We start from the raw sequence: 11273 nt of genomic DNA, 5'->3' as shown, positions 1-11273 counted from the left end.
TTGAAGCCTCCCAGCCTTTTCCTGTGACCCACACCCTGAGGACACTCAGCAGATATCCACAATGGAAGTGGCCGTGGTGGGCATCTTTAGAAGATCCACATGCTAGGTCATTTCCATTGCCATCTTTGTCCCCAGCAAGTTTAGAGGGCTGTGGAGTGAACGGCTGGAAGCTGCTCTGGGCAATTGCCCTGTACACGAACCCGGGTCCTCAGTGTTCACACTGCCAAGCTCAGCTTTATTACGACCTCTGCGCACTGATGCCCCAGTTTGCACAGGCGCGTGGCGCAGGCCGGCTGGTCTTCCTCTCTGGGGGTGGGGGGGGGGAGAAGGGACCCGCGTGGCCTCCGGCCACTGTCACCCCGCGGCAGGGTTCACCACTTTTCCTAGGAAGAGCAGACTCTGAGTGGTCACCTCCCAGAGAAGCAGCAGGAAGGGCCTATTGAAATGGGCATGTGGGGCCGCTGTCATGTTCAGAGACAGGGGCTGGGAGGCGACGAGGCCAGAGGCAGCGGCGGCCTCGGTTCCCTTCTCATTCATTTCCACCACTGCCCTGTGTGATACCTGGGAGAGAAGAAGACAGTTGGCATCAACCCTGGGCTCCAGCAGAGGCTGCCTAGGGCAGTCCCAGGGAGACGACAAAGCCGAACATGTCGCCCAGTCTGCGTAGAAACAGCACCCACTGTCACAATGTTTTCCTCTCTCTCTCCTGTCTCCCTCTCCCTCCCCTTCCCTTCTCTCTCTCCTCCCTGAAGTGCACTGACCTGACATGAGTCAAATGGCGGAGGCTGTTGAGTGCACCAGGCCACCTCCCCTTTAAGAGCATCTCTCAGGCACCTGGGCACGTGGGGTGCAGGCCTGAGTGTCATTTTTTTGTCTTTCTGAATCTCAGTTTTCTCATCTTTAAATGGCCCTCTGAGCCTCAAGCAGGGGTTCTCATGAGCTCAGTAGAATGGGCCCTCTGCTGCTTCTGAGTGCTGAACTTTTCTCTTTTTAAAAATTTTTATTTATTTAGAAAGAGAGAAGGAGAGAGAGAGAGAGAGAGATTGAATTGGTGTGTCAGGGCTTCTAACCACTGCAAAAAATCTCTAGATGCATGTGTCACCTTGTGCACCTCAATTACGTGGGCACTAGGGAATCAAACCTGGGTCCTTGGGCTTTGCAAGCCAGTGCCTTAACTGCTAAGCCATCACTGTAGCCCCTCAACTGCTTTTTAAATTTCAGTGTCACCCAGATTCCTAGGAAGGACTGAGGATCCAAAAGAAGTTAACTACATAACCAACTGATTGGATTTGAGGTGTACTCCATCTGAGGGAGGGAATTAAGGCATGGGTACTGAAAACCTAGTCAAAAGCCCATGACTGGAAGGCCATAGGCCGTATCAGGGAAGCCACCTCTATTGTTTGACTAAATGACTATGTTGTGCCCATGAATTGCCCTACAAATATTTATATTTTCGTCCAGAGATGAGTGTGGCTCTCACCTTTGGTCAAAGAACCTTCTTTTTGCAGTTGTCAGAGATGACTGGGGAGACTCAAATGCTGAATGCTCAGCACTAAATGAGACACCTCTATCTTGCTCTCCAAGGCTTAGAGAACATGTGGAAGAGGAGGGGAAAGAATGTCAGACCCAGAGGATGGGGAGGGGATCCAGGGGACTCTGCCTTCTGAACATGGCACAGCCATCGTATTCATGACCACGCAGTGACACAAAATCTGCCCACCAACATTCCACCGTGGATGGGGGAGGACAAAAGCAGAACACAAGGGCTGGAGGGATGGTTTAACCATTAAGGAGCTTGCCTATGAAGTCTAAGGACCCAGGTTTGATTCCCCAAGACCCATGTAAGCCAAATGCACAAGGCAGCCTATGCATCTGGAGTTCTTCTGCAGTGGTGTGTGAGCAGCCTTGACAGGCTGTGGGGGGGCAGCAGCGTTTGGAGTCACGGCACACTTTCTCTTGTTTTCCCCTTCTCCTCGGAGAGAGGGAGGGCTTTTTCCTTTAAGCTCCATCCTGGGGGCAAGAGGTCATGGAACGTGAAGTCAGCAGTGTGACCTGCTTCTGACATGCACAGTGAGCAGCAGCTCTGAGGTGGACGTGCACTGAGCTGTGGGGTGCTTGCTACTGGATCACAGCTGGGCGCTCTCCTCCTGCTCACGTGCCATGGCTCTGCAGCTGTGACAGAAGCAGAGCTCCACTGCGGCCCCGCAAGGAGCACAAGCTATCCGCATCTGGAAAGGTTCTGGCTCAGTGAATGACACCACAGAGCATGACTACTGAGAGCCTGCCACGTCTGTCCTGATTGCTGTCGTGTTGGAGAGGCAGAGCTGGAAAGGGAGCTGCCCGTGGAAAGAAGCCATAGCAATGATGGTGTTCAAGTGTCAGTATAGGAGACAGGAGAACTTTGTTTTCAAATGCATTTTATGCGAGAGAAGCAAACATTTTTCCACATGTCCACACTCCATGACTTACCAGGGAGATGGTTTTGTTGAGCTGCCCCATGATTCCTGATAGATCAGCTTCCGTGTTGAACAGGTTGCTGAGACCAAGGTGGGGAAGGACCTCTTCCAGGTTGTATGTTCCAGAAACCGAAAACCTTGGCAAGTGTAAGTCCAACAGACTGGAGAGAGAATTAGACATGGAAAGGCACTGTCTGGTTACACGTGCTACTTGTACCCTGGCTGCTGGCAGCTTCAACTGTGGGGGGTGTGGGCGCTTGAATGTGTGTCCCCCATAGGCTCAGGTGTAATTTGTGTCTCCAGGTGTCACTGGCGGTCCAGCCCAAAGATGGTTTTGGGAATGGATCTGAATTCCAGCCAAAAGGTATGCAGAGCTGTCTAAGCTCTGGCAGATTTTCATTTTGCTGCCAGTTTGAATAAAAACACCTAGTCAAAAGCCCATGACTAGGTAGGGCATAGACCCTGGTGGGGAAGCTACTTCTCTTGTTTGGCAAAATGGATACATTGTGCCCACCAAATTGCCCCCTAAGTATTTATGTTCATATCTATAAATTAATACTACTCTTGCTTTTGGTTAGAGAAGCTTCTCTTTTCAGACTGTAGTGACAACTGGGGAGACTCAAAACTTACCAAAGTGCTGAGAAGAAGTGACAGTGGAGTGTTCTGCACTAAAGGGAGGCATTTCTATCATACCCTCCAAGGCAAAAGAACCACTGGAAAAGAGGTGATGGAAAGATTGCAAGAGCCAAAGGACGGGGAGGACTGCCTACAATACTGTCTTCCAGACACAAAGTACCTCACAGAAGCTGTTATAATTTCACAAGACCTGTATAATAACAGGGCAGAAAAACTCCCCAAAATCATGACATAAAAACAGAAGAGGGACTAGTGGGAAAAAGGGGGTTCATTGGATGGGAAGAGAGGAGACAAAGAGGAGTGGTGAGAGGGGCTTATCATCAAGGAACATTGTGTTTACATATGGAAGCTGTCAATAAAAAGTTTAAAAACAGAAAAGAAAATGGTGGCCTCAGGCTCAAAGATCTGTGTGGATTCTGGAGTTGTTTGACCAGTACACTATGGCAAAAGTGACACATTGTGGAAATGGTAGCTTTTATTCCTGTCCTTTGGAATACTTCCTCTTGGAGCCCTCAGCTGTTATGCAGTAGTGACATTGAACTGCTCTGTGGAGCCGGTCTTGTGGACACGTGGTGTGGACAGAAGCCTGCTTGGCTTCCTGCAGCCCAGCTCAGGCTCCAGGCATACACATGAAGGAATGTTCCGAGCTACCACCTGACCCCCAGTGAATGAAAACCGACCAGCTGATCTCAGCCAAAGCCAGGACCCAAACATGGTGATAGCTGAGGATTTTTTATGCTAATTAGTTTTGAACCAAGAAAAAATAAATAGAACTCACAATCAGATTCCATGCTAGAGTACCTCCAAGGAGGGTGTTGGCCAATGAATGGGAATTTAAGGAAACCAGAAAAAGTCAAAATTGATATGGGAACAACCACAGACCAAAAAGCAAGCAAAGGGACTGGAGAAATGGCTTAGTGGTTAAGGCACTTGCCTGCAAAGCCTACTGACTGGAATTCGATTCCCCAGTGCCCAAGTGAAGCCAGATGCACAAAGTGGCACATGCATCTGGAATTCATTTTCAGTGGCTTGAGGCCCTGGTGTACCCATTTTCTCTGTCTCTCTTCTCTCTATCTCTCTCTGCTTGCAAGTAAATAAAAAAAATATTTTTTAAAGTAAGCAAGGTGGCAAGAGTGGTTAGAGACCATGTAAAATTAGCACTTTCTTTTTGTTGGCTTTTTTCTTTCCTTCCTTGTACTACATTTCTTTTCACTGCTGGGAATTGAACCAGAGCATGAGGCATGTTAGGCAAGTGCTCTACAGCTGAACTATATCCCCAATTCACCCACCTTTAAAAACTTTTCTCTTGGGCTAAGATATGGCTTAGCAGTTAAGCACTTGCCTGTAAAGCCTAAGGATCCCCGTTAAAGGCTCACTTCCCCAGGACTCACATAAGCCAGATGCACAAAGTGGTGCATATATCTGGAGTTCATTTGCAGAGGCTAGAGGCCCTGGTGCACCCATTCTCTCTCTCTCTATCTGCCTCTTTCTCTCTCTGTCTTTCTGTTACTCTCAAATAAATAAATAAAAATAAACAGAATGCCCTTTCCCTTAAAAATGTTTTTCTTTATATTTTTATTTTGCAAACAGAGAGATACACACAGAGAGGAGAGCGATGTAATGGGCGCACCAGGGCCTCAAGCCATTGCAAACAAACTCCAGATGCATACTCCACTTTGTGTACTGGCTTTATGTGGATACTGGGCAATCAAGCTCAGGTCATTAGGCTGTGCAAGCAAAAGCCTTAACCACTGAGCAATCTCTATAGCCCTAAAATATTTTTGATACAATGTTACCCAGGTAACATTTTGATACAATGTTAAGTTACCCAGGCTGGCCTTGAACTTGAAATTAGCTTGTCTCAGCCTCCACAGTATCTAGATTACAGGCCTGCACCACCAGGCCTGCCTTGGTTGTTCTAAATACTTAATTTATTTAAAATGTTTTAATTTAAAAAGAAACATCATTTATTCTGAATAACTGTCCTCGATTTTCAGCCATACTTATGGGCTGTCTTAAGGAATTAAATTAGTCCAGGCGGAAGAACGAAGCAAGGAGAAAGGAAATTGGGGCCAGGAAGGGATAGTGCCCCATACCTGGAGAGTATCTATGGTCCAGGTATCAATCTAAGAACTGACTGGATCCACCCTTGAGCAACTCCATGCAGGAGGCATCCTGTCCTTACTGAAACCATTGAGGAGATCTGAGGCCAGAGGAGCGGACAAATTGCTCAGACCACAGTTAATAAGGGAGGCAAGCCTGGCCCTGGGCTCTTGGGACTGCAGTCTTTGGCAAGGACAGGGAGCATCCATCTCTCAGCACTTACCTGGGCAGGAACAATTGGCCCCACCGTCTCAGCACCTCTGGCTGCAGGGCGGCCTCCACCTGTCGCATTTTCCCGGGGTCTGGGAGGACCAGCAGCAGCAGAGCATTGCCGCTGTACTCGATCTGGAGGACAGTGCAGGCCGCCTCGTGGTCATACAGGAACCTGTGCATTTCCCTCTGCTGCATCATGGGGATGCGGGGCATGGGCCTCTCATTTGTGGAGAAGCCATCCTGCTTCCGGGTCTGGTAGCGGTCAAAAGGATGCTTCCACTTGGCTGAGGACAGAAAAACGGCACGGCACATGTGCAAGAGAGAAACGCGGAGCAGGTCTGCACCAGCCACGCCCACCCTGGGGTGATGGCTTCCCTCTGAGCATGTAACAGGAGCCATGAGATCGAGTCCCCAGAATTGGAGCTCATGGCTCTAATGGTTTTTGTGTTCTTAGCTAAGTGGACTTGCAGAGCCATGAAGTGTGGGCTCGGGTCATGGCTGGATTCTGGCCGCACAGCCCAGGCGTGTGTAAACGTGGTGCCAGTGCTCTCTGCCCGTGCCTCTAGAGAAGTGCCCGTGGGGAGGCTCAAGGCTAGCTTGGAAGGGCATCCTGGAAGCCCAGCCCTCAGGAGGCAGGAGGGTCATGACTTGGAGCCTAGAGTATGTTACAAGGTCCTGCCTCAGAAACTAACTAAGCAACTAAACAAACAAATAACACATGGATATGTGCTCATGAGCTCATTCATCCACCCTCTAACTCCTGAATGTTCAAGCAGAAAAGGGAAAATAATTCAGTGTGTAGAAGGTGGTATGCAGTACAAGAGCCGAAGTTGATATAATTAGACCACACAAACTGTTGGCCACAGTTCTGTCCACACCAGTAAGAGCTATGCTTATACTTTTTGCAACTGGCCCCTTTCTTGACAAAACTGGGCCTGGGGACAGTGGGAAGGGACTGGGTCAGCCTGTTCCTGTGTTCACACCCAATCCGTGACCAAACATTGTTGATTCTATTTCTCAAGCCATAGCTGTTTTTTTTTTTTTTTTCATGGAAACCTCTGTGCTTGCTAGAGTTGAGAGCCTCCTAACATGTAGCCAGAATTGTCCTCCCTCTTTGACTTCTACTCTCCCTCTTCCCTTCTTTCCCCCTCCCTTCCTTTCCTCCTTTATAGTCCAGGCCAATCACCTCAATTTGTAATCCTTTCGCCTCAGCCTCCTGGGTGTTGGGATTACAGGTGTGGACCACCAGGCCCTTCAGGAATGCATCCTCTCTCTCTGTTCCTGGATGGAGGTCCCTTTCGAGGCTCTGTGGTCCTCATACCTGCATAGGAAGAGCCCCACCATCCCTCTGCACTGGGTCATCTGTTACTTATTCCCAACCCACAAGGCTCGTGAGCTACACATGGTTTGGAAGCTGCCACTGCCATAGACTTCCTGAGAGTCTAGCACTGACCAAGAGGCTAGACAGGATCTTGCTGGCCTGAAGACAGGGCAGTTACTTGCCCAGTGGGGCAGTACTTGTGTTGGGAAGACCTCACCTTTGAAGAAGAGGTAGTTCGTGAGAACCACAAGCGTATCGTGGCTGAAGTCTGGAAGGCAGTCTACCACTCTCCCATAGGTCTGTTTCTTCACCAAGTCACTGATCAGCCTTCCAGTGGCCTCCCAAGCTGTGAAGTTGGTAGAGAAGGCCAGGGCTCCATATAGCTCCCTGGTCTTGTCCAGGAACTGCCGCTGGGGTTTCAGCTGCTTGTCGAGAAACAGGGAGTGCCCCACCTTCAGTTCCAGTTTGGGGCTGGGCAGGTCAAGGGTACTCAGAAGGCTCTGGAAGCCCCGGTGGATGTCAGCTTCTGGGGTCTCTGTGAGGTTGAAGCCCAGGCCCTGCAGGATCTGAGTCCGAGTGTCACCATGGGCCCCAAGAGACAGCAGGGCCAGGGTACTGGAGAGGCTCACTGGGGAGAAAAGGATGTTTCCTGGTGTCTTGGTGGCCAGTTGCTTATACAAATGCAAAGCAAAACTGGTAATGGTGGGTGTGACTTTGTGGTAGGCTGGGCCTGGCTCTAGTCGCTGGTGGCTGGGCATGGAAAGTTCCTCCAGACTCTTCTCTCCATGGGCGGAAAACAGCTGACAGTGAACTGAGGCCAGAATCTCAGCTCCCAGCAGCCACAGCCAAGCCGGCCCCATCCTCGGAAAACAAGATGGCGCACACGTCACTCTTCTTCATAAACAATGTCATCATTCCCACTGCTTATACAACAAAGCCCACCATCCTCATGGGGTCCCATGGGGACCCCTGAAGCACCCTTCAGAGAACAAGGCAACAAGGGACTGGGGGAGTGAATGGGACCTGGAGAGCTATATAAAATGACTCCATAGTCCATTCCTCCTTCCCCTTTTCCCTCTCCCACCCTTCCGCTTTCCCTCCCCCTGCTTCTCTCCTCCTCCCTCCCTTCTTTCTTTTCCTCTGTTCTTTTCTTCTCTTCCTTCCTCTTTCCCACCTTCCTTCTTCCCTCCCCCACTTTCTCTCTTTCTTTCTAATCATTCCTTCAGTCAGGCATAGCTTTCAAGGATCCGTCTGTCCCCAGAAGTGTGCTGGGCCCTGAGTATCTTATAGGGAAAAGAAACAAACCTAATTCTGGACTTCACAAAGTTGAGGTGATATGCTAAACAAGTGGATACATACATGATTATAAATTGAGAAGATCGTTATGGAGCAAATGATCTGGACACTGTGACAGTGAGTGGCATTGCCCTCACTCCGGCGCGGCCATGGTCTATGATTTTCTTAGTTGAGAGGGAAAGGATGCCATGCAAAGGCTCCTTTAGACCCCAAGGAAAAAGGAGTGTCCCATACTCTGTAGGTCTGTTAGCTTGAGTGTGGACACAGTGACCGGCCATCCAGACCACGGGACAAGGGCAGCCCCTGAGGGAGACAAAGCCACAGGACTGGTAGCTCCAGGAGGAGAGGTGAGGGAGAGGTGATTTCTGTCTCCGTATTTTGCCATACCTCTGCTGAGGAATAAGACAGATGGCTGTGTTCAGTGGGACACACATCTGTCTGCACTGATGCAGAGAGTTAGGAAAGATCTTTCATGGGCTGAATTGTGCCTGCCCCAAGTTTTCATGCTTGATCTCATAGTGTGACCTGACTTGGAGATACGATTGCTGCAGATAAAATTAGATCAATTGAGGACGTTAAGGCAGGTCTTTAGCCCAGCATGACGAGTGTCCTTGTAAGACGGGAAGCTTGATTCCAATTCTCAGCTACTGTGAATTGAACAGCTATAGCCATGGTTGAACAACCATCTCTGCAATGAAATGTGGAGCCTTTAGGGTAAATGCCTAGTAGAAGAATAGCTGGGTCAGTTGGCAGCTCTATTTTCATCTTTTCCAGAATTCTCCATATTGATGTCCTTAGTGGTTGTGCAAGTTTGCACTCCCACCACCATCACCACCACCACCAACAACAACAGTAACAGTAGCAACAACAAAAGCTAAGAAGTTCGGACAGAGAAACTCCCAAGGAGGTGCTGGTGAAGAGGAGGGCAGAAGAGAAGCCGAAACACGCCACTGAAAGTCACCACCAAGGCACGCTGAAGTCACTAGCAACCAGAAAGTGAGGAGAGACCAGAGCAGATCTCTCACACAGCCTCAGAAGGGACCAGCCATCACCTTCATCTTGAGTTCCCAGCTACAAGAACTATGTGGCTAAAGGTCCATCATGTGGAGGGCTATGTAAGGCAGCACGTGCAGTGTGCGCCGTCTACTGTGCTCTGATGTACAACGTGCCCCAGGAAAGCCTGCGGGACCAGGAAGTGCAGAAGGAAGCGCTGCAGTGTGGACCAGGCTCCACTCGCCCCGCCCTGTGGCCTCTGCCTTCCCTTTCCTTTCAGGAGCCTGCCATGCCCACAGCTCTTCAGAGGACACACCACCACCATGCAGCCTGGATGGCCCTGGCCCCTTATGTCTTCCTGCATCCCCCCAAAACCTGCCCACTGACTGATCCTTGTCGCTAGATGGTTCTGAAAGCATTCCCATCATTTTCTTACTTTTTGTCCTGATTGACAACCTCTGCAGAGAGAGAGAGCGCGCGCATAGTATTGCAGATGGTGAACAGCCACTGGTGCCCGAATTACCCACCAAACCACAAAGGCCAGCTGCCCTCGAGGGACAAATGTCATCCCCTTATCTATTGTGTTGAAATGCACTTGCTGGTCAAAGTACAGTGTGCACCTTGCCAGAGCCACACCCTCGCTCCAGCACGGTTCTGTGGGTGACTGAACGGAAGAGCAGCGTTGCGTGCCCTGGTTTTCCTTTGATGGAAATTTTAGAAGCTGCGAAATACTTGAATAATTGCTCTGCCCCTGGGGAAAAGAAGAAATGCAGCAGTGTTGGTGCTATTTCCTCTTGGTGTGTGGAGAGGGGAGCGCATGTATGTGTGTGTGTGTGTGTGTGTGTGTGTGTGTGTGTGAGAGAGAGAGAGAGAGAGAGAGAGTAAGTGTGTGTGGAAGCCAGCGGACAACGTCGAGTGCTGTTCCTCAGACACTGACCATCTTTTTAAAGCTAGGGTCTCTCATTGGCTAGGAACTGGCAAAATAAGCCACACCAGCTGGCCAGTGAGCTCCGGGGATCTCTACCTGTCCTACCTTCCCAGTGCTGGGATGACCAGCATGCCCCACCAGACCTGGATTTGTTCATGTGGGTTCTGAGGATCAAACTCAAGTCCTCATGCTTATAAGACAGACACTTTACCAACTATCCTATCTCCCCAGCCCCACTTTGCTGTGTTTTTTTCCTATTTAATTTAGCACCTTTTCCTACCCTACTGCCCTCAAGGCCTCTCAGACTTGCAGAAGGCTTGAATTGTAGCCAGGGGGCGGGGCTTAGCTTGAACAAGGCTCTGCAGTAAATCACGTTGTATCTGAAGGTCTCCTTTTGCGAAATGTAGGTGACAATGCCGCCTTCTTCCACTATCATACGCTGTACAATGTCTAACCCCCTGTGGAAAGGACACTGTGGGAGTTTTTCTCCCCTTTCTACCAAGGCTGGGTGCAATGATAATCTAATTACCTCTTACTTCTAGGATCTTTTCCAGAAAGTTCCTAGGAGAAGATTGAGAACCCTATTCATGAACTGTAATAGTCCCGTTTTTAAGTGTTACAGTGTTGGGGACACTGGGCACATTGCAGCACTGGCTTGCCAACAGAAGTGTTTGTAAATGCGTGGGAGGCTATGGGGCGGCATTTTGGGTTATATCAATGACTTGAAGATAGGATGCTATTGTTTGTTGCCTGTGGGTGAGACTGAAACAATGAAAGCTCTTGGAATGGCCAGGAGAGTTGTGCACAAATAAAAAATGGTCCTGCTCAAATGTGGTGGCCCTTTGGGAAACACAAACTTGTGCATTTGTTTAATTTAATCTTTAGGAGACCTTTAAGGCATGGGGATTCTTATCCCAGTTATGCAGATGAACAAACTGAGACTCAGAGTCAGCAAGATTTAATTCCAGGCCTAAATTTTTAAACATGACTCCATATAATTGAGTACCCAATAAATTTTATCATTTTTCTTTGGGCTCCACTTCGGCTTCCTCATCTGTCCGTCTGGCATACTTGGAGTCCCTGTATTATATTTCTCGTGGGACAGGGGTTCCTTAAAAAGTTAATGAAAACCAGAAGTCATACAGCTCCAAGATTCAGAGGCAATACTCCGTGCGTTGTCCAGGGGACTTGCTGTTCCCATTTCTACCTCTAAAGCAAGAGAGAAAGAGAGAGAGAGAGAGCGCGCGAGAGAGAGAGCACCATGTCATATAAGAGTACAGTACTCACAGAGAGAAGCCACCAGCTGAATCCAGCTCCAGCCCCACAG

The 11273-nt window shown here is 49.3% G+C and overlaps 1 protein-coding gene across 1 annotated transcript; it reads right to left on the bottom strand.

Moving 5' to 3' along the window:
* Nucleotides 1–354: 354 nt before the first annotated feature.
* Serpina11 (serpin family A member 11) lies at nucleotides 355–11273 on the bottom strand. The gene is made up of 5 exons (XM_004665617.2): nucleotides 11234–11273; nucleotides 6947–7590; nucleotides 5419–5692; nucleotides 2470–2617; nucleotides 355–561 (listed from the first exon to the last, which is right to left on the bottom strand). Exons 2-5 carry the CDS (start codon nucleotides 7587–7589, stop codon nucleotides 355–357), a joined length of 1272 nt encoding a protein of 423 aa, XP_004665674.2. The 5' UTR covers nucleotide 7590; nucleotides 11234–11273.

This window comes from Jaculus jaculus, chromosome 7, assembly GCF_020740685.1.
Source record: "Jaculus jaculus isolate mJacJac1 chromosome 7, mJacJac1.mat.Y.cur, whole genome shotgun sequence".
Lineage (NCBI taxonomy): Eukaryota > Metazoa > Chordata > Mammalia > Rodentia > Dipodidae > Jaculus > Jaculus jaculus.
The sequence above is the reverse complement of the archived record's forward strand: the minus strand, read 5'-3'. Positions and strand labels throughout refer to the sequence as shown.

Bases quoted from the DNA above. Each gene is read 5' to 3' on its own strand.
- Serpina11 (XM_004665617.2), bottom strand. From the start codon at position 7,589: ATGGGGCCGGCTTGGCTGTGGCTGCTGGGAGCTGAGATTCTGGCCTCA. The intron at 5,693-6,946 runs GTGAGGTCTTCC...TTCTGTCCTCAG, and splicing joins GAACTACCTCTTCTTCAAAG to CCAAGTGGAAGCATCCTTTT. The intron at 562-2,469 runs GTAAGTCATGGA...CTTCTCTCCCAG, and splicing joins TCAACAAAACCATCTCCCTG to GTATCACACAGGGCAGTGGT.